Source organism: Dendroctonus ponderosae, unplaced genomic scaffold (assembly GCF_020466585.1).
Source record: "Dendroctonus ponderosae isolate FM_Combo_2020 unplaced genomic scaffold, Dpon_F_20191213v2 Dpon_F_20191213_1, whole genome shotgun sequence".
NCBI classification, from domain to species: Eukaryota; Metazoa; Arthropoda; class Insecta; order Coleoptera; family Curculionidae; genus Dendroctonus; species Dendroctonus ponderosae.
In genome coordinates, this window is record NW_026017110.1 from 17,770,239 (window position 1) to 17,793,961 (window position 23,723).

Consider the following 23,723-nt stretch of genomic DNA (forward strand, 5'->3'; position numbering starts at 1 on the left):
GAAATAGGTAACACACTGTGCAGAGGATTTTGTAGCAATTACGACTTATTTGGGATGGAAAATGTTAGTTGGCAATTAGCGTCAAAGCGAAAAAGCCACCGCATGTTATCCAGGAAAGCGACTACTTCAACTTTTAACCATCTTAAGTAAATTGAGGCTTCCGGAAATGCGGGAAAACGTCTTATTTAATATTCGGAATTACAATACTTTTCCACAGTTTTGCACTAAGTTTAACTTAAATTTTTGTGAAAGAATTGGGCTAAGAATCGCCGACATTTTAATGATAAAAAGTACATTTCTGGTTGAAATATGAAACGAGCCTGGGCACAATGAACTTGTTTATTTAAAAACAGGCCTCAAGAAGTAATAGGAAAACACATAATCACAAAAAGACGAGAAGGTAATAATAAAAGCTAATACGAAGAAATTCCGATAGACCACGGCTTCAAAGCCCGGAAAACATTTCCAAATGTAACAATAATAATGCAAAAAAAATTAACGGTTTTAAAAACTAACTTATATTCCCTAGTGTTTTACATTGCATGTATTCCAAAAATGTCCCTTATTATTGAGATCTCACCACATACACGTTCCCATRAAAAGTAATCCATTATGCCATAATCACATGATACGTGATTCCACCGACAAAACAAATTTGCATCTGTTGTTTTGTTATTTTTCTCTTCCAACTCASTGCTTGTAATATTTATTATTCACCGCTTTGTTTCGCTGTTTTTTATGTTCACGTTTTCCAACTTGTATAGTGGAGCGACACGTTCTGCTGCAATTAATTTTTTTACAATGCCATGTTTGTTTTATGCCAATTACCAGCTATGAAAGATTAATCAGGAAAAACATACTTTAAAGAGGAACAATTGATGGAAATTATGGTATGATAACAACGGTGTAAATTGGGGCAATTTTCAAACTTTCTATAGTAAAAGATTCTTGATCAGCTCTAATCGTTTACATAAAAGTGAAGATGTTTCCACATCTCTTCAGATCTTGTGAGTATTTCCTAGAGCCTTTAAATTTTCTAACCGAGAACAGCTCTTGCAAATAATTATCTATGAGTTTAAAAAAAAGAAGTTTCTGGATTTTTTTTCTTTAGTTATATGTAAGATTTCTTTGATTACTGAATAATCTAATTTTTCATATACCGCTGTCTAAAATTATGCAAAAGGATCAATTTCGGGATTATGTCGGATAAGATTGAGAATGAACGATATCCGAGCGCTGCTTTGACCTTTAAGACCCTCCAAACTAAAAAAAAAACAATCATAAATAGTCACAAGTTTTTGAAAAGGCAAATTTAGTCAACAAACTTTTTCAAATCTCCACGAACTCACCCACGATATAAGACTAAATGTTGAAATTACTTTTAAAGGTATATGTTTTGCCCAGATCTTCATTAAAAAATTTTTAGATAAATGTGCAGGAATTAAAACAGTTGGAAGCCAAAACGGGAAAAATGGCGATTTATGAAAGGTGTGTTAAACTAGTTTTCCGTTGAAACCGTTGTTTGAACAGCAGCCGAATATCCTCAAACTCCTTTGGTAGCTTTATTTATTTTATCAACTTTAAAAACTCCATTGGCAATTAGAATGAGAAGCTGAAGAAACCGCCTTCTTTACAACGGGCAAAAACTTATTTTCCAATCAATCCAATCTTTTCTTAATACTTTTCAATAAAACCCTATTGATTCCTTCAAGTGCAATGCCGAACTTTCTCAACTTTATTTTTCAATTGCTCAATGTAGTTTAGTTAGCAAAAAAAATTAAGTTCTATTGGTTTTATAATGCTGAAACCAACCACCAAAAAGGCATCAGTGGCTTTGCACACAGCGACCAATTGTCTATATGCAGAGAATGAAGAGCAAGTTAAATCGCTCCAACAGAAGCCTAGATATGCTCTCATTGTCTCCAAGCGGCTTTGCGAAATCTGTCTGATGTAAACAATGCCTAACTGCAGGAATAGTTGCTTAGCGTTTATCGTTTTATCCTGTTCTCCATTGGGATCTCTTTGAGTTTCAGCTCAGAATATGGCTTGTCGAACTGGACTGGCCATTTTCTGTTTTATCAATGCTCTTTATCACGAGCTGAATACTATTTCTACTACTAAACATTGTATTTGTTCATCGGTTTTTCACTTAAATTTGAATAGGAAAATGAGGGTACGTGTTTTGTATAAGTGCAGAGCTGATAGATTTAAAAATATTCAGGCATATTTAGGGCCTTTATAAAGTTGCTCCATTTGTAGACTAGCAATTATCAGTGTATTTAGCCAAACATCCTACTAAACTCTTCAAATTAATTCCATGAAAGTATGAGAACTTCTACCTCATTTGTGTTGTCAAATGCGTTAAATACTGTAAAAATGTTTTATATTGAGTTCTAGATTTTATAGCTATTGCCTTTATTTCGAAATTTTACTTCAGCTCTAATGAAATATCGATTCATTTCAATAATTTTCCAACCTACGTTTTCCATTTGAGCAAAATTGAATGTTTGCGGTTCCATCGGAATGCGACTGGACTGTTCCATAGAGCTCGTCTAAGAACTCTTTGGTAATACGAGCAAATGCTGGCTAAGTAGAAGTGCTTAAGCTTTAAAAGCTTTCTCTATTAGTCTTATCGTTTACCCAGATTATCCCCTATTTTATTTCCTTTGAAAGAGATTATAGGGATTATTGCGCCATTGGTACCAAACGTGTGTTTTAAATGGATCTTGGTTGCATCCGGCGGACTATTATTGACTATCAGGGAATTTATTTTAGAGGATTTGACCACTGAGTGTTATGCTACGTTTTGCTTTTTAGAAGCAAATAAACACATTTTTGCAGCATAACTAGCAAATTCTATAACATTCTAAAGAGTAACTTTGAATTTATTCTTTTGTGCGTTTTTGTTTGTATGATCATTCTTATTTTTGGCCAACACAAAATCATCTACAACTAGTTTGTGACATGTGTATGGTAGACTTGAAATACAAAAACCAAACAAAAAACGAAATACGTAATATTTCGTATGCAGCTAAAAAGCTCGATTTGTATTTGTTAATCCATGAATTTTAACAGCATTGATTAGATTTTAATGGATAATTTTACTAAACGCATATTTGAGTATAAAATAAAGTGGAATATAAAATTCCTATTGGATTTACCGATGAACGAATTTAAAATAGCTGCTGGATATATCTTAGCTTAATCAGGCAAAATACGGTAATTAAAGTGAAAAAAATGGAAAATCATTTCCTAATCTTTCGTCAGATTTTAAAAAAATGTAAAGAGGAAAGGGTTTTTATTGTGAATATTATGTACTACAAAATTGTTTGGGGATTGAATACAAGACAAGGAAAAAAGCAAAACAACAACCTCCAGATGAACAAAACAGGTAACATGCCATTTAAGAAAATTGGAAAAATAATTATTTCCAGCGATTATTGACTAGGCAGAGGTCAAACATTCAGTAATCTAAGTGAAACTGAGTCAAATAAATATCTTAAATGCAAAAGTAAAAACTAACGATATACGAATGAATAATGGTAAAGCTCCAGGTCGAGAAAGCACTGAAATCTGGAATAAAAGCTGAATTCGCGGAGTTTTGAAAAGCCGCTAAAGGCGATTGAAGGTTTTGAGCGTAACTGGTAAATAAATCGAACGTCTTAAGAGAACGATTCTTTTTTGCCATTTAATCAACAAATTGCATAGGAAAATTCCCAGTTATTGGACAGTAATTGGAATGAACTTCTGATGTTCGACATTAAATTTTATACATTTTTCCAAGTCACTTACATTTGAACGGGGCTTTTAAATTAAAAGCTTTTCTAGACCTAGCCGAACTAATATAATCACAAATTGTCGTGTTGTTGCGGCAAAATTGTCATAATGTAAGTGGTTTTTTGGAAACTTTACCACTTCGAGGAGTTGACATTGCTGAGCTTTCTTATTCAGATAAACAGCGATGGAGTTTCTTCTCAGGTTAGTTGAAAAATTTAATTATTCTAAAATGAAATTGGCTCAGAAAGGAAAAAGGTTGTAAGTTTGGCACCATTAAATTGTTAGTCACAGACATACTTCTGTTTGTTTATTTGATTGATTCGATCAATAAAGGGGCGATAAAAATCAGCAAATTAAAAATAATACGTGATGTACTTATGCGGTTAATCCAAAGGCGTGTGTAAGCGATTCTTCCGTAAGGACACCGTAAAGTTAAGGAGTGTGTACATTTTTCCATTTACGAGCATCTTTTGATTGAGAAATATTGACGATTTGGGCATCGCTTTAAGATCCTTAAAGAGCAATAGAAGATTGCAAAATGATTTAAAACATGAGGATGTTTTAAGGATTATTTAGACAGTCTGCAAATACCTATCTTTTAGCATATTGAAACTTTGCTCTTTAGTACTTAAAGAGACTGTTTCTTTCTACATATCTACATTTTACAACTTATAAAATACTTTAAACTCTGATCGTGCTTTGCTCACTAAGCATCAATCAACAAATTTGGGAAAACACCATTTTACCAAATTATCCAACAGGGTTTAAAACAGCTAGTCGGTCTTAAAGGCTATTCTGCACTTACTAAAAAATCACTCGTCAATATAAAATTGCATAGCACTCCTCCTTAAACGACTCCAAAATTTTAAATTATTTTATCTTGAAATCTAAAGCCTCAATTAAAGTAATATTTTTAATGTGCCAACAAACAGTGTTTTTTGAACAATTTTTCGATTAAAGTGCCAGTATATTGGTTTGTCGCACCACTTCTCCCAGGAAGCATTCTCGTCAAATCTCGCAAAACTTTTACATTAAAAATGGTCAGACTCACTAGTCAAAAGAACTATTTGAATAACTTGCCGATATTCTTCTATTGGCATGAACATTTTTTCGTTCTCGAGAATTACTCCAGAAGATTCCAAGCTGCTACTTTTTTATATGCCTTTTAAGTCTATATTTTTATATAACTATTTTAGCGACTCGAGTGGCGGTTTACCCTCTAAAACTCTCAATATTTTCACATTATATTTTTTCGAAATATTTTGAGCTGGGTTGTGTTAAAAATGGCTACATGTTTTTTATGTAATGCTCAGGAATATTTTGGTTTAAAATACTCTAGAAGTGTCTTTTTCGTAAAAACATTTGTAGTTTTTCTAGTACACAACTTCTTAAAAGGAATATTGTGGCAAAAGCTTAAAAATGAAAAGTGCATTTTGGAAATGGCAGTGGAAACGATTAACAATAATTTGGCAGAGAAAATAAGATTTAAGCAGGAAGTACTTGAAAACTATTTTTTAGATTTAAAAAATTGGAGAATTTTTTGCAAATTTTCCGGTAATTAGTTTTTATCAAGCTTAAGATTAGTACTCAATCTTCGATTGTATAATTGCAGATTAATCAGACGATTATTTTGGTGGAAATGTGTCCAAAATGCAGACCATTGGAATTCAGGAAACTAGAAAGTTCTAAGCGATTTAAAATGTTGGAAATGAGAAAAGATGCATGGAAACATAATTTAAAAGCTAATTTTAAAACGCGCGGAAAACCCTTTTCATAGAAAGTTACAGTTTTTAGATAAGAGAGTAAACGTTTCAAAAAGAATTCAAATTCAAAATTTTATTTTCCGTCTGAAACAACAAGAAAACACTAGAACCATCTTCAAGTGTTAATGCTCTTAAAAATATAACTTGATCACGTTGGGTTTCTTTGGCAAAAATAAGTCGTTTATTTAACAAAGCCTTGACTAATACTGACTTCACTGAAACCTATTGAAAAATCAGTTGGTTTCAGTGAATTTCTTACCTAAAATGCAGCTTGCAAGTCGGTCCAGGCTCCATTGACGGTCTGTCCAGGGGCACTATCTGTTCATGTCCCCTTGGAGCCCAATCGGTTATGCGTCCATCCGTTGTTATGACATAATGCACGTCCCTTTCACACGGACATGTGGACAGAATGGTCACGTACGCTTCCTCTTCGGGCTGCCGACAAAGATAATGTTACAATGATGGATGATGTCGATTTTTTACTTAGTTGATGCAGATTTATGTGCCACGCTAATAGTTACTAAAGCATAAAGCATCACGCGATTTGCTTATTTCATTTTCTGGTCGCTCTTTTAATGCTGGTAATTAAGTATTTTTTTAAGAAAAAAATATGATTAAGTGTTAAGATACTATTTTGATCAAACAGAACAGAAAAAAATATACGCTAATAGACTTACATGGTTCTTTTCCCCATAACACTTTTTTAGAATATTTGATTTTTGAAGTGAATTTAATGCAATTTTTTCTGAATAATGTCAATAATGCCTTCCCCGTGATTTCATTTTGTCAAGCCGTTTGAAGAGGAAGACAGAAAGACGGAATTTCGGAAGGTAAAAAAAGAAGCTTTATTTAAAGTCACAGCGAATAATATAAAACTGCTTAAACGACGGCTAACCTGAACAAATAAAACAATTGTGCTGCACTTATAAAATCTCATTTATCAATAAGAACGGTATAAACGCATAAAATCCATCCAAAACAAATTAACTTAAATTGCCTTAAAATATCGGATGTAAATTTATCAGAATAATAAATCTTAAATGTAAAATTTGCGCTTGAACTGTTTAATTATCAGTGGTATTCAAACGATATTTTGGTCAATCAGAACAGAAAAAAAACGCGAATGAATTTTTTCTTTTTGGTTCTCTTTAAGGCAATTCTTTCTGAATAATGGCCAATAATGCCATTCTTCCCTTTGCTTTCATTGTTTTCGTACCGTTTGAAAAGAAAGACTAACTAAAGACTTTGAACTATAAAAAAAACAAGGCCTTATTAGCAACCAAAAGAACACAAAACTTTTTGAAACACAGCAAATCTGATTAAATAAAAAAAAGGTTTGTACTTGTAAAATCTCACAAAACAATAATAACGGTATAAACCCATAAAATACACCTATATCAAATTAATTTAAGTTGCCTTTAAAATGCCGGATGTAAATTAATCAAAATAATAAATCTTAAATATAAAATTTCCGCAATGAGTAATAAAAGCCAAATATGAAATAGAAACAGATTGGGTGACATTTTAACAAAATGCAGAATTTATAACACACTAACAATAGAGATAATACAATTAAGATAAATACGTTTTGAAACTAAAATCAACGAACGTAAAACTAAAAGTACTTTAAAGTAAACACGATATAGTAAAATTATGAAAAACGTTCGTAAATTCACTCGGTATGATGTAAGTACATCATGATCCAGAGACTTTACTTAAAAATTAAAGTTCAGAAAAACTCAGAAAAAAATATTTGATCAGCGCTTTTATTGTTGCATTTTCTCCAAAAAATATTAATTTAATATTGCAATAAAAATCACGCATCCAGCAGATTTGATTTTTAAACAAGCTCCAATTAGGCAGTGTCCAGTTAAAAGTTGCAAGCATATGAAAATTATTCTGATATTTGTGCACTGTTCAAAAAGCAAAGCCTAAATAATTTAAACATTATTTTTCCCTTTTGTGCAAACAAATAAATATTTTGCCAGTTTAGTTTTAACATTGAAATAATTAAGATATAGTACCACTAATGTTATTTAGAAGTGCACAAAAAAGGAAGGATCTGATTATTTCGAGGCTCTGATTATACCAGGAAATTTGTTTCATTTGATATATTGCCACTTCAAACACTGTAATGCTTATAAAATTCAATTCTTTCAGCCCTCATTAGTTACATGTTTTTTCTCAACTCTGTCTCGCACTGAGTGGACGACGGTATAGTTCAGGGAGTTATCGCTTTTAAAACATCGCGTTATTAATTGAGAAAAATTTTCGATTTGGTATGTTGTCTGCTTTTGTTTGAGATTGTAATTATTAAAGTATATTTCTGTTATAATTCCTACCTGTGAATTATGAAAGGTATTATGAAATGTAGGTTCAACTATTTGAAAAAAATGTGTGTGGCTGTTTTTTAATGTTTCTGTTAATTTTCCTGCCGGAGGAATAAAACAGCCTGCTCAGAGGTTTAGAAAGCTAAGTAAGAACTATTAAATTTTTGAGTATGTTAAAATAATTGAGTTTTCCAACTCTGCTTAAACAAAGCGCATACTTTTTGGGTGTTTTTTTCAAATAAATACACCAAGCATGCCCGCTGAGCAATAAATAATTACTCATCTGCTTTAACAAGATCCCGTTGTCTTTTAAAGGGAAGGCTTCCTGTGCGGACATGTGAACAACATCATTACGTATATGGTTTTTCTGACGGGAGGTAAAGAAATCGGAGAAGACATGGGATAACAAGTCTGCGCCTGATGGCTGTGGGAGATTGAATAATGGAGTAGGTCTTTGTTTAGTTTTAGCTCTAGCTACAATACATCGGTCTCGAATACTGTTGAGCCAAATGGATTTGTGAAAATTCCTGTTTTTATTGTGAGACATTTTGGAGTTGGTCAATGTTTTTATGAGTAACAGGTTTTTGCGGTTTATAATTTGGTATCAGATATGAAACCATTATTAAAATCTAATCCCCTGTTTTGAAATTAATGAATGAAAGACGAACCCACCTATCAAACTAGAAGCAGAATTTTTAACAATTCTCAGATTACTCTTTTGTTTTCATCTTGTACATTGCTATAAGTTTCCAAATTATGTTCGCGTAAAACCAAACGTTCCAAATGATGCAAAATTTGTTATAGTGGGTTTGACTGAGGTTCTGAAATGTCCATTGCATTTTGGAGTGTTCGGTATATTTTACCTTATATATATTTGAAACAGTTTTGAAGAACACATCACCTAAAAAAAATTGAAAAATTTTAAATCTCGTTGGTTTTTCATTCGTATAGTGTATGCATGAGGAGTTGTGTTAAGGTGACAATTATTGAAATTTACAGGAACTAGAGCAGTTGTTCTACAATAACGTGCCGAAGAAAATTTTTACAAGAGCAGTTCTTATTTAATGTTTTAGCAATTTTTACACCCTCTATAATTTCTCACTAAAGTATTCCGACTTTCAACACATTTTAGGTATGTTTTTGAAAACTCTTCTTAACTTTTGAAAAAGAAAACGATCACTTAAATTTTGTTAGATCACATTTTGAAATTAAATCTCTAGAAAAATTAATTAACGGAAAAAAAGCTTGTTTGCAAAATTCTTTAAAATGAAATAATAAACAATATGAAGAAAACAAAAAAGTGAAACTAGACATTTGCTTTTGGAAAACGGAAAAAAGTTCTCTCGGAGATTCATTCTCTCTTCAAATTCATTTTTCCGTATTAGTTTAGATAGAAAACTTCTGGTTTAAAAATTTAGTTTTTGTGAATTAAGGTCTTGTAGCAACAAAACAAAGTCATGAATTACATCGAATATGTTCATTACATGAATTTTGTAAATCTTTATCTATAATTTACCACGAAAACGACTGTAGGCGTTCAAAGAAAAATGTTTTGTTTTGGTTCGTTTGGCAGTTTCGCATATTAGCTGTTTGCGTTTTTTAAGCACTTGTTCTCACTGTCTTACATCAGCATAAATATGAAAATAAAACATTGCTTTTTAGAAGGAATATCTGGAAAGTGGAACTAACATTCATATTTTTACTAATACATATCTCGAGTATTATTGAAGTAAGCTTCAGAAATTTGCAAACCAAATGGACTTCAATTTGGAGTGATAAAATGGTGAGTTAACATCAAGAGTGATAACAGGTTTAATTGTCGAATACCTTAAGTCTGCATCATCAACAGCAACAAATTGTCCTTAACTGTAGAGTCTGTTCTATACTTTCGCTGAATAAAATTCTCCTAACTTCTCTATGAAATGATCAATTTAAAAATATATTTTACCATAATCTCAAGTCTAAGACAATTTGACTCGTCATTTTCGCTTACTACATTGGAGAAAACATGGAATCACGTTTTTTTATGATTTTTCGGCAACACCATGTACGATTCCATTTTACTTCAATCCGAAATGTCGAACCTGGTTCGGGAAAAAACGAAAATATTTATAAGAAGACGAAACCTAAAAAATATTAGACTGGTTTCATTAAAGCAGAAACGCACAGGGTGTTTCAAAAAGCCCGTTGTGTTACTCATTATTGGTTAGAGAAGACAGTAAATATCAATTTTTTATACTTAGAATATCACATGCAGAGTCATGCTATCAATCAAAAATGCCCGAAGTCGGTTAATTGTAATAAAAATTAGAATACTTTTAACTTTATTTTTCAAAAAATCTGAGCGGCACTTTACGGGAATCTGAGCTCATTTTATTTACAAATAAAACTATACATCTGAAAGCTCGTAACCATACACTTTAAAAGTGGACCCGTTATATACACCATAATAAGCTATAAGCCGAAAGTAAAGTGTGCGTCATACCCTATAAGATTGTGTAAAACCGGCACTTTACAATGATGTAAAACCAGGACGATTTCTGGTTTGCATTTATGTTTAATATTTATTTGTAATTTAGCACAGGAACGATTGTAGGCCCTAAAAAATAACTTTTTTGGCAGACCTTTACACATTGACCTGGCGTCGTTCAGGCACTCATCCTCAGTATTATTACTTTCTCAACATCAGCATGAATATGAAAGTAACAAAAATGCTTCTTTACTGATGGACTCCACTTTTGAGTGTTAACATTCTGGCGCAACACATAAATCCAGCTGATAATCTGACAACGATTAATTGTCGAAACACTTAAATCTGCATCAACAGCAACGACAAATTTCCCTTACCTGTAGCGTGTGTTCCACACCTTCGATTAACAAATAGCAGTCTGATGAGGAATTCCATTTGCGAATTGGTTCCCTTGCCAAAACGTAATGGCTCTCGATCTCTTTGCTTTCCACCGAGACCAATTCCGCCTGCAACAAAATAGAGAACCGTCTTAGAATTCCTGATGTTCCGTAAAGATAAAAGCGAAGTTGGTGGAAATATTTTATTTGTTACGTCGACATGTTTGCGGTCTGCCAAACTTTTTATTTGGCCAATTTATAGGCTTGACATGGTTGTGAATTTGTAAAATGCCAGGGGACCTGAAGTATGGTTATTGGATGATTGCTTTGCCAAATATTTCAGCGTTTCACTTCCATAAATATTCAGTAGGTTCATGCTTAGGCAGACTCTTAGCCAGATTCTGCTATTTTGTTGTCTCTAAATTAGTGAATTGAATCATTTAATTTAGAAATCTCTACAACCCTGTTGTTCCAAAAATTCTGGTACATTATTTGCCATCATCGTTGCAAAACCTCAAATTTTCATAGACCATCCCTATCACGTGGCAATTTAAATACAAGGAAAAAGGAACCTCGCTGCCCCAGGATATTTCTCAAATTTATGACTACCACCAGCACAAGTTATTGTTGTTGTTTGCTCCGTGCAAGATTTATACGCTAATAGGATTAGAGCGTAACTGGAATTTTGGAGCGAAGGCAAAAAGTAAGGCGCGATGGGGACACAATCGATTTGGTTATTTTCGACTTCATTGTCGGAACTTTGCCGGTGAAATGAAAATAAATAACTGAGCAGAGGCTTAATGTTGGACAATAAAAACACAAGTTGGACTGATGGAACAGGATTAATCGACTGTAATAGACGAATAAGGCAATGAAAGTGCATAAATTGAAGATAATATTATATTTTGTGTTGAAACTTTAATAGTTTTTTGTACTTTAAATGCCAATTTTAGATGCGCCATGAGCTACTAATTAAGTTCTAGCCGCTGAGAATATGCGGATTTTTCTATATCTTAACATTAACATTTTTTATTTATATTCACCAATTTTTGATTACTGATTTGAATAAAATTGCAAACATTATAAGCAGTCTGACCAAAAGAAAAGTGGTTAATATTAAATTGATTTAAACAGTAAATAAATCCCATTTTAATCATCAGCTTTTGCAGCGGCTCAATGTTATTTCACCAAATTAAACATTCAAGTTTGCTCAACGGTTTTTCTAGTTTTCTTTATGGATGAACTTAAATTTACATCTGAACTTTCAATCAAACAATCATTTAGTTAATATTCTTTTGAATTTTTTATGTCTTTTTACCAAGTGTTTTCGATACTCATTGCATGCACCAAATTGCAGATATTACAAGCACTTTCACTTTTGTAAACGTGTTAAAAATTTCTGGATTTTATCAGTAAAAAAAATTTGCAGATGCACAATTTTATTTCATCAAGTTCAGCCAAAATTTAGATTTGTCTTTCGATAAACTATTTTTATTTTGTGATTTTTATTTTAGGTGAAGAATATGAACCTACTTCTGAACTTCGGAATCACTTAATTAATTTTCTTCCCAACTATTTTTATTGAAATTCCCAATTTTTTTGTTACTCATTTGCTGCAAATCGCAAACATTACAAGCGCACTTAGTAGTGTAAAAGTGTTTGAAAATTGCTGGATTTTAACAGTCAACATATCTCATTTCAAACGTTTAAAAATTAAAATACATAACATAAAGAAATTAATTTGATTAAATTCAACCTACATTTAGATTTTTAATTTTCATCTTGAACTCTTATTATCTTCTGGTTTTATTTAAAGGTAAGTATTATAAATTGACTTCCAAACTTTCCGAGAAATGTTGACTACTCATTTGCATCAAATCGCAAATCACTATTGTAAAAGTGTAGAACAATTGCCGGATTTAAACCGTAAATAGGTCCCATTTTAAACATCAAGTTTTGCAGCTGGACAATTGTATTTCGTAAAATTCAAAATATTTACTGGGGAAAATGTAAAAATAATATTATATTTACTCACGTGGAAAGGCGTGTTCGTTTATGTACGGTGTAAAACAAGTTAACTGAATTTCTCATTAACTATATGCGAACAAACAGATGAACATTCTAGCTTGTATGAACACATATTTATGATTGCGAATAATGTAATTTTTCAGAATGGAAAATATTTTCTATTATTATGACAATTTAAATTCGCGGGTTTTATTAAATGATATGAACTATGCGGAAATATATAGATGTTTAATACTTCTTTTGCACGATTCAACACTTTTACCTGCTGACTGACCTTAACGAAAAAAACTCAGTTCCAACAAAAATTTATCCAATTTGATATGGTTCAAATTTTTCTAACTTTTATACTAATTAATCAATTTAAATATATTTTTTTCGTTTGTAGCTTAATTAGTTAGCGATTATCTCAAGAGTAAGACTTGCCAATTATTCATTTTCTATTAAAAGTAATGGAGCAATCATCCAGTGACACTCTTTATAATTCTGTGTAATGTAGTCTCTAATCTTTTCGAGTATGGGTTGAAATAATGGAAATTTTAATAAGAAGACACAATTTTAAATAATTTTTCTAGACTTATTTTCATTAAAACGGAAACGCACCGTGTAAAAAACTGATAAAGAAAATGGCTCGGTGTACTATTGGTCAAAGAAAAAAGAAAAGTCAACCACATTTTTAACTCTTAAAATAACATCCAGATGATTTCAAATAAAAAATAATTAAATATGTTTTTTGGAATTGAGTGGATTTCCTCATTCTATTTATAAATAACGCTATATGTCTTAAAGCTAGGTGCTTGTAACTATACACCTTCAAAGTGGGCTCGTTACATTAAATACTATAATAAACTATAAGCCGCAAAGTAATGTGTGTGTCATACCCTATAATATTGTGTCAAACCGTTCTTTACACATGATATAAAACCGGGACGTTACCATCAGCTTTTATGGGGGCCATTTATTCCTGCAACTTGTCCTGCAAGGAAATCGTAAGAGCACGATAACGTAATCCCAATAATATTTTTCCTGATTTATAGTTGTTCTGTTAAGAGTAAAGGGCAGTAAAGGAATTTATGGTGTTCGGTATGGATCGATGCAGAATAGCTTTGCTAAAAAATTGCTGTTATTAATGCATAAAGGTACCCTATCTCAAACAACTCAGTTTTTTAAAACTGTGTTGCATTCGCTGATCTTTCCATTTATTAGCTTCTCAACATAATTCTCCTATTATCATGCAACCGCCTCAACACGATCAATCTATTAAATTTACCTTTGTTCCACGCCCCATGATTAGATGTTCGGCTAGGCACATTAATGTTATTTTCTTATAGAACAGTGTAGGATTAGCTAAGCAATATAACACTGATGTTTATCATATTAGGATGTTGCTGATAACAGGTCATGTTGATGAAGGTAAGGAATTCTTCATTATAGTCTTGTTCGTATTAAGAACAATAGTTGGAAAAAAGTTTAAATCTTTGTGCATATTTACCTCAAAATTTGCCAAACGTTTTTGTCGGGGTTTCGTTGAGTTTTTCCATTTTTGTATTTATATTAAATAAAAGTGCTCATTTGAGTTACATCTGTTTTCGTTTCGGTTTATTTAAATCTTTTTTAGCTTTAAAACTTTGAAGCGAACATACTTTTTCCATGTATAATTTAGGAAGGAAATATAAATATACAAAATAGATCGTAAAAAGTCTGTAAAACTGGATGTAGTTGGCGTGGGTGAAATGGAACATTTGGCAGAAGAAGAAAGTTACCTTCTAACATTAATGCTCAGGTCGTATTGGACTTTTTAACAATTTGGCACATGATGGTGCAGAAACAGGAACATTTGATCAAGATGTTTTGCGAGAAATCAACGAAAATCGAGCACTTGTTAAATATTTCTTTGCAAAATCGGAAAAACTAGAGAATGGCTTAAAAAGTTTATGACAAATTTTAGTTACAATTAAGGCGCTAAAATCTAAGAAAAATTCATCTAAATAAGTCTGGATGTAGTAAGTGAAAGTAAACAGGGCGACTCAAAGTTAGGCTGCCTAATTTCCATGTTCAAAGAAGAATAGTTGCGAACATCTTTACAAAAACAAGTCCGCAAATGTTCCGTTTATTAGTTCAAACAAACAATCTTCATCTTGTTTAAAATTTTATTTTGAGCAAGGCTTTAATTCAGTATTTGTTAATTTCAATTTTGTTGAGTTTGTTTGTTGCCGTTTCTTGGTGCAACATTATTTGATGATTGATTCATTTAGAAGGTGCCTTTGACATTCTTCCTCTTCGCATTATTATTCAATCATACTATAGAGCACCACCAAATTACTTGAAATCGATGGAAAATATAAGAGCGATTGGAGAGACAATAAATTCCAAAACAACGAATGGATAATTTAAGTTTTTAGGAATAAGTTAACAGTAACGCTGAGCAAAAGAGATTTTATGAAGAAAAGTGATCATAATATTACAATTAAATTACACCCCAGAGTGTGCCAACTATTTCGCATAACGAAGGATGAAGTAAATAAATTAGCAAATTTTCATAAATGCATCGTTTTACCTTTAAAAGCTGCCTAGCAAAAACTGGACAAAGGTATGCTTTTGACGCCGTGTGTCTTGTATCTTATCCTTTTTTGTTGTAATTTAAAAAATCGTTTTAAGGCAACTAATTTACTTACTTGCAAATGAATAACGTCACTATCGGCCATGATAGCTGGCACCAGAAAAGTGCCCTCACCATTGGAGATTTCAATGTCTTGAGAGTAGATTGATGTGGTATTATCGTAGACCTTGACTCGAACTCGTACGGATTTTTCAGTGCTCATAGCTTCCACCTGAAAATTACATATATTCGCGTCTTTAAAAACGTTTCACTTAAATTCCTTATTGTACATTTTCACACCGTTGATTTTAATATTTATGAGAACTATCACTAGCAAACACATTCTCCTTCCTCATTTTTCGCTTTAGTTTCATTTTAACCAGTCTTTGCTGTTGTCTTGATCACATGCAAAACGGCTTTGAAACGTACCATTGAATTGCAGCGTACTTTTCTTTCTATTGCATTTGAACTGCAAATTGACTATCGAATAAGCTGAGAGAATATCAAGTCGAGCAGCTAGCGTCTCGAAACGTTTGCCTTAACTTTCCTTATTTCGTCAATAACGCAAATACGATGCAATTTTCATACTTTGTATGTATTACGGCTCTTTTATGCCATACTGAGAGGCAATTTTCTTGCCGTTTGAGATTTCAGATCAATGTTGACAGCCCCATTACAAAAGGAGTTTATTTCGTGAAAGAATGTAAGCAAATAAAAGCACATTGCAAAAATTTACATTTTTTAAAGTAATTTTTAGCAAGAAGATAAGAAGAAATGGTTACTTAATGATGGTTTCGCAGTAATAAGTTATTTGCCTAAATGACAGAAGTAAGTGGGTTCCACTGACAATGCCAAGGAATACAATCGCAGCACAAAATGGCAAAAAAACTCAAAATTGCTACTTATCTCTATTGAAAAAAAAATTTGTAGAACAAAACATCCGTTTCTTGCGTTTTAAAATTGCCTGATTGTAATTGTTATTACAATCAGATTTGGCTCAACTAGCTACGTCTGTGGATGAATAATTTTACTAGAAATTATTTCCTAGACATGGAACTTGTCGCTTGATTTTCGTTCAAATCCTCCTAAGTTTAGTTAAGTAAAATTTCTTAGATGCACTTGGCTTTCGTGGGAAATTGAAACTTCGGAAGCTTAGAGATGCTGCTAGTTTGCTCTATCAACTGCAAACTCTTTGGCAAATCTCCACCTGATTGATTTTACGAGAGGAAAATCTTCTAATCAAGCGTTAACAGCTGTTAGTTTCCAATCGCTTTAGATAAAATAGAGGGATGCTACGAAAGACGTAATTTTTTCCATTCTTCGAAACGTTTTCGTTTTGTGGAGGTAACTATATTGACGTATAATCTCCGACTGAATATCAGAAATAATTAAATTTACTAGCAGGACTTGCATCCAGTTTTTCAATGGCTCTAAGAAAAGTGCGAAAGAACTGAAAAATTCATTCTATAGTTCGAGTTGTAGATTATTAAGACCTTTGCTTACACAGTTGATCTAAGCAGTTGATTCATGCTTGCAATGCACCTTTTTGTTTATATTTTAATGCCGTTAGAATAAATTAGACCGTTATAATATTAATAGACTGGATCGGTTACTGATATTGTAAGGCCTGGTTCAGCTGAAAATATCGCTGTTGCTTCTCAAAGTGTGGAGGAATACCCGAATTCGTGGATTTCCCGACGTGCTCAACATTTAGGCTCGTCTTACGGCTCATTGTGGCGACTTTTGCAATTTGAAACTCGAGGCGATCCGAAAGACCGTGTTTTCGCCAACAGTCCTCAAACTCTTGAGCTACTGAAAGCCAATATCCGTGAAGTTATGACCGAGATATTACCGGTAATGTGCCGAAAAGTCATTTAAAATTACCTCAAAAGATTTGAGGCCTGCAGGAGTTCTCGTGGAGGACATTTAAATAATATTGCTTTCACGTATAATGGCTAGGTTTAATGTTTATATCAAATTAAAGATTCGTCTCCATGTGAATATTTAATGTGTTTTTTTTACTTTACTTTCCCAAGCATAAAATGGATGACCCTGTATATTAAGTTTGGAAAATTGCATACAATTACCTGGTGATGACAATAAATTTGCATTTTCCGTTCTATATGTTAAAATAATAAATCATGGTATAAGTAAGCGCCTTCCAAATATCTCTTGACACTATCGAGTATTTTTTGTAGGATCTTATCTGCGGAGTTAATTAAAACTTAAAACTTTTTGTGATTGATGGACCAAATCGCTCCCAAAAAGGTAGAGCAAATCGCTCTCATCATCTCTCATATTGGAAATTTGCGGAACAAATACCGAGTTGGGTAAGTAAACTTCAAAAATCGAGGAATTTTTCGAAGAATGATGTAGCAAGTACAGATCCTGAAATTTGTTAATTTCAGGCATCCAACCCTGAACAATTTTGAGCCATTAGCTCTCATCAGCTGTTTTGGCCTGAAATCAACATAATTTGCAAAACAGAAAAAGTTTGCTCATTCTGCATTCCTATTTTCAATATCAATGTTTGAACCTTTCTCCAATTTTCTTGCGGTTTTTACATTTAGCGTATTCCGTTAGTTTTTTTCAGAATTACACTAAACATTGGAAATGAGAATTGAAGATGATTTATTGTCTAATACATTGAAAATTTGCGTAAATCGCTTAATGCATCGTCGAGGTAAACGTTTTTACACTTTGAGTTTTCAAAGTATTTTTCCAAAATGACGTTCAACATTGAAAAGCAGAATAATACAGCTGATTAAGATTTTTTTGTCTAATACACTGAAAATGGGCGTAAATTTACTTAAGTCACCGCTGAGATAAACATTTTTGAACTCTGACGCTTCTTCTATTTTTGCACTTTACGATCTCACGGTTCGTATTTATAAAATCGAGCAAAATATCCGCATTTGATTCATTTTTTTTCGATATAAATTTTTGAATTTTGCCAATTTTCGAGAGATTTTTAGACTGCGTTTTCAAAGCCAATTTCGTCGTAATAAGGTTTAACATCGCAAAAAAGATTAGAGCATCTAATTGAGATGTTTTTGTCTGATAGACTTTGACAATTTGTGTAAATTCGCTTAATTCATCGTTGGGATAAATATTTTTCACCGTGGACGTTTCTTCTGGTGTTCCAAAATCAGGCCAAATATTCAAAATTGACTTCCATTTATTCAATATCATCCTTTCTATTAACTTGACAGACTCTGGGACTCTTTGATTCATTTCTCGCTTCGAAATTAATTTTTGAACTTTGGAAACTTTTTTGCACTTTTGATACTTTGCGCTTTCAAAACCAATCTTCTCATAATGACGCATCGTAAATTTGATTTTAGCAACTGATCAGGATATGGTGTTGTCGGGATATGGTAAAAATTTTAATACATGTGTTTAATTCAGAGTTGATTTATAGGTTTTTGAATTTGGACGATTTGCCTGTTTCCACATTTTCCGCTTTCTACGTCGATATTTTAAAATGAGCTCAAATTTTTGTTATTTAAGATTTTCGTTATTTAATAAAAACTGGGATGTATACAAGTAATACAAAATCTGTAAATGAGTATAGGGTAGATGGTGAAATGTATTAGGAATGCCTACTTGAATAAATAAAAAAAAAAACTGTCACAGAAAATGGTTTCATAGAGAACATTAGTATCATTCTTCTTTGCGAGAAGAGTTTTCGATCATTTTTTGGAGCTTTTGGCACTTTGCGCTTTCCAAGTCGATATTTAAAAAAATGTGCTTAATGTCCGAAACTGAATTCAAGCAGCAGAATGACACGGTTTCTGTAAACTCATGGTGTAAATTTAGGAGCATTCCCTTCATTTGATTTGTCGATCAATCAATCATCGAAGTCAATATCTTCATATGAAAAATTGCGAAGTGAATTTCAGCTGTCGATTATTAAGTTGTGTCTGTTTAAAATACTGCAAAAATTTGGGTAAATTCTCTTAAATAATCGGTTAAATATGATTCGATTCGTTCGTCACTTCGTGAGTCGTAACTCGAAGGTAAGAATTATTCATTCTAAGTGGCAGTGTAGTTATAAATGAAAAAGAAGGCAATTATTAAAAAGGACAAATGTTGTCAAGCAAAAAGAATAAGTAATAGTATTTGGTGACTCTTGGAAGAGCAATGTGTGAATAACTCCCACCAATGCTCGGCTTCATTTGATTTAATTTCCCTTGAGATCAACTGAAATTAATTAACTGAACACTTAATCTATCAAAAGTCTTATCTAAGTATCTCCATAAATATCTCCTTGATAAATCGGTGAAGATTATAAACACGTTCCAGCCATAACAGACGTATAAATCACCAGCATTCCATGGTTATCATATAGTTCAGCTTATTGAAGTGTGTCAACTGAATTGAAAGCCCTGCACGGATATCACAAACAAAGCTCAGAAAGTAACAATGTCTTTCCATCTTTTATTACATTTATTTCTCAATATCGCCAGCACGACAGTTCGCTCCCTTTGGAATAGAAATTTATTTTCCGAATGTCTCGGATGTTTATTTAGTTTGCGGAGATTGTGCGGAATTATGTTTCGTTCTATGAAGAGAAAGTAACAATTTATTTGCATTAGCTACACCGGTTTTTATTTAGTGCAAAGAGAAGTGATCAATTTTTTTTCTTCAGAAATTTCTACCGAGACAAATAAATCGCCTTGACGATGAAATATATATCGCTACTAAAAACTTGAATTATACTCGCTTAAGATAATGCACACTTTTATGCCATTTATTTTCCCGAAAATTCCCAAAATGCAACAGTTACTGCTTGGAAACCAATTTAAAAGATTCATGGACAAGGAGTTCAAAAATTTATGGCCTTTTACCCTAATAATAAGTTTTTATTCCTCGAAATGGAGCCCATAGATTCTTCCAAGAAACTTCTTTGGTTATTCCGGGGTTTTGGTCTTTAAGTTATCGCCACAATTTCCCAATTTATTTGTCTACCAAATAAAAGTGAACTACACACCAAGTGATCGATTTTCTCGTTAGTTTCGCCCCAAGAAGAAACTTTGTTTGTATTTAATCGTTTACACATTAATGGATTAAGAAATTATTGAAAGAGGCCTGGTATATGGAAAATGTAAGACATTCAATAAGTGAAAAAATGACGAAAAAATTATATATACGCCCGATTTAATGAAAGACCGTATAAATTTATTTATTAAAAATTCCTCCCAAGAATGATAAGCAAAATCGGTAGGAAGGTAAATTAAGAGAAAAAATACACTTTTTCTAAAGCGTCCGATTTTATGTAACTTTCAAAATTACGCCAATTATTCCATCTTTTTGCCGTTGTAAGAACAGGATTTATATAAACTCATAAATTATATACATATTAGTTTATTTGACGTTTGTAGGTCACTACTTCATATTATTGAACCTCTATTTCCAGACAGATTGTGTTTATGAACGTATGAACTAATCAGGCTTAAAAATATGTATTATTGACCAATTAACTTCATTTATAATTTTACAAAAAAAAATGTTTTGGTGAAATATGGCAAAAATTATAAGATCTATTGTAACAGTTTACGGCTTTGTCATTATAGAGGGAAAACAGGTACTGAGACCTGAATTTGGGAATAAAATGTCGGATCATGTAATTAATTTTAATAGATACTAAAATTCTGCTGCGGTTTATAAACCTTGCTATAGCTTTGAATAATGCTTAGTATGAAAAGTTACGGACATTCTAATAATAATTATTTTGCTGCACACTTTCTCAGTAATAATTTTAAAACATTTTGGAATAAACTCCAGACTTGCTGCAGTTTATCTGCAATAATCACCTCCAACTTTTAAGAGAAAATATGCTTTATGGGAAATGAAATTCCACAAGATGTAACTTTGCTAATGAATTTTGGTATAAAGAAGAAAATTATTAATTGTGAAAATGACACAGTTTTCATATGAAAAAAATGAATGGAAATTGTTGTTATCTATTCGTTGACTTTTTGATTCCTGAACCTTCATTGCTTGATTTTCAGACTGCTCAGAAATGTAAGAAGCAAATCGATTGAAACGGTTTGCTGATTATCGTTTAATCAGTCTCATTTTCTACATAATTAATCCATTTCTCTGCGTTATTTAGGGTCAAAGCTTTTGAAGAATCTCAGTTTGATTTTATGTTTAAAATTTAATGTGTGCTCCAGAAATAGTGACCAGTGAAGAAATGCTTTTGCATACAATATGGACTATTTTATTTGGAGAAAACATTTCAAATACTACGGAAAAGTAAGATAAGCGTTAAAGGTATCCAAAATAATAACAAAGTCTTTGTCTACTGGAAACAAAGAGAAAAAATAACAAATACGATATCAGCAAAGACAATATTGAAATAGAATGAAGGGCAAGACGTACTATGAATATCAGATGTTATGAAAAACATTCGAATAAGAAAAAATATTAAGAGTGCGGAAATTAGTTCATGATATTTTTATATTTTGCGTTTGTTATTTGAATTGTGTCACTATTTGTATTTGCTTATATTCATTTTTTTATTTCAAATTTTAATTTTGAGACGTCTCACGTTCCTCATCGTTTACCCTATTTTTGTACTATATCTGTTTAATTTAACGAATATACTGTTTCCTGTTTTTTCCTCCTGATAAATTGTACATTTTCGAATATCTATATAAATATATATTACTTTTTCTCCTCAAATCAATCAACTGTGGACGATTTAAAGTGCCCACTTTTAATTAATTATCGAAATTTTTTAATGCTTACTTTTCCTGAGAAAGGAAGTCCCGGTTTATATCTCCTGCGCATTTCTGTTCCAAATTTCAATTCAACGTAGTGTTCTTCAGCTACAGAGATGTCGGGCTGACCAATACCGATGCCTGGTGCCACTTCATACGTGCAGAAGAATTGCGATTGCTCAACTTCCACAGTAATTGTCCATCTTCCAGTCAGGGCGTAAGGACTTAAAGGAAGCGTATAAGCTAAAACGCCTGGAATATAAAACAAAAAAATTGAATGAAAACAAAGCGACAGGTTGACTAATATTTCATGAATATATAAATGTGTGAAAAATAATGTATTCCTTCTTAAATATTACATTGACAAATTGGATTATAGAAAATAGATTTAGCGAAAACAAGCACTTTTCTGTGTTTTTAGCTCTTTAAAGCAAAATCCATAGCAAAACAAACAACACTTTATAGTCCAAAATTGGCTCTCGTAAAAGATACAAATAATACTTAAAATCCCAAGCATTTATTAAGCGATTAAAATAGAAGTAACCCGTCAGACTACTCGAGTGGATTATTTGGTGAACTATTGTTTGCGCTCGTTAAAATCGAAATGGCGAATTTATTTAGTATTTATCGAGCTACAGTCACATTTATGTGTTCCGAAATTAAATAGTTCAGCTATAATTGTAGCTATAATTGCTGCTCATGCATGTGTTAACACTAGGATTGATATCGATTTTAGTTGGAGCCAAATAGTCTTTTAATTTCGTATATGAGTGGAAAATTATAACCTTTAACTGAACAATTGGAATCACAGAACGCAAGAAATGTGTAAAGCCTTAATGTGCAAATCGTCGGGACGATGCAAAGGCGACAATCGAAACGAGAAAAGCATTACATTAGGACGAGGTTTTTATATGTACAAGCTCGACAGGAGAAATTGCATTAGTATGTTTAAAACATGTGGGAAAAGGTAATAAAATTTGGTGCGAAAACACATTCGTGAGCCAGAGTTGCGAGAGGCAATTTGGTTTTTTTGTACCTGCAATAGAGGCCGTTAGTCTTAACGATTGCTTTTTGTGCTGTTCTAATCAAAAACAAAAAGATGTCTAAATAGGTTTTATTTAATTGGATCCACCAAAATTAGAACAACCCAAAAAAATTAAATTTTCAACCACAAAGTTTTCAATTCCAAAGACATCAACTTGAGACGTTTGAGCGCTTCAGCAGTAGATACAATTGTGCTCTTAATTGCACAAGTTTTTTAAGTTTTTAAAATAAAAATTTTTTACTTAAAAACTTTAGTGTTTTATCGTTGCGTAAAAATACGTAGAAAAACTTTTGAACCCGTTTTATCTCCTAAATCTTGAGCACAAGCTTGATGATTTAACACTATAGAAGCAAATAGACGATTTAATTGACATTTTTCATTGAAGAATTAAATATTTAATTAAAAATTACCTTCATCAAAAGACACCTGATCCCATATAGCCACTTTGGTTCCTTGTGGATCTTTTACGCTAATTGTCCCAATGGTGCCAGATGCAATTTGTAAATCGTGATCCAGTGCGAGTATCCAGAATGAGACTGAAAAACAAAATAAACAATTTTAAATGAAACAAATACATTTATTGACTTTCAATGAGGGAAGCGTGAATAA

The 23,723-nt window shown here is 32.2% G+C and overlaps 1 protein-coding gene across 3 annotated transcripts in view; it reads right to left on the reverse strand.

Moving 5' to 3' along the window:
* The window catches only part of LOC109535677 (C3 and PZP-like alpha-2-macroglobulin domain-containing protein 8), a gene marked incomplete at its 3' end in the record, with an annotated part of 219,141 nt that overhangs the window by 34,304 nt on the left and 161,114 nt on the right, over positions 1-23,723 (reverse strand). For all 3 annotated transcript variants that reach the window (XM_048660919.1, XM_048660918.1, XM_048660917.1), the window contains 5 exon segments: positions 5,800-5,975; positions 10,718-10,846; positions 15,418-15,573; positions 22,098-22,321; positions 23,525-23,650. In XM_048660919.1, the coding sequence (XP_048516876.1) occupies positions 5,800-5,975; positions 10,718-10,846; positions 15,418-15,573; positions 22,098-22,321; positions 23,525-23,650 (811 nt within the window).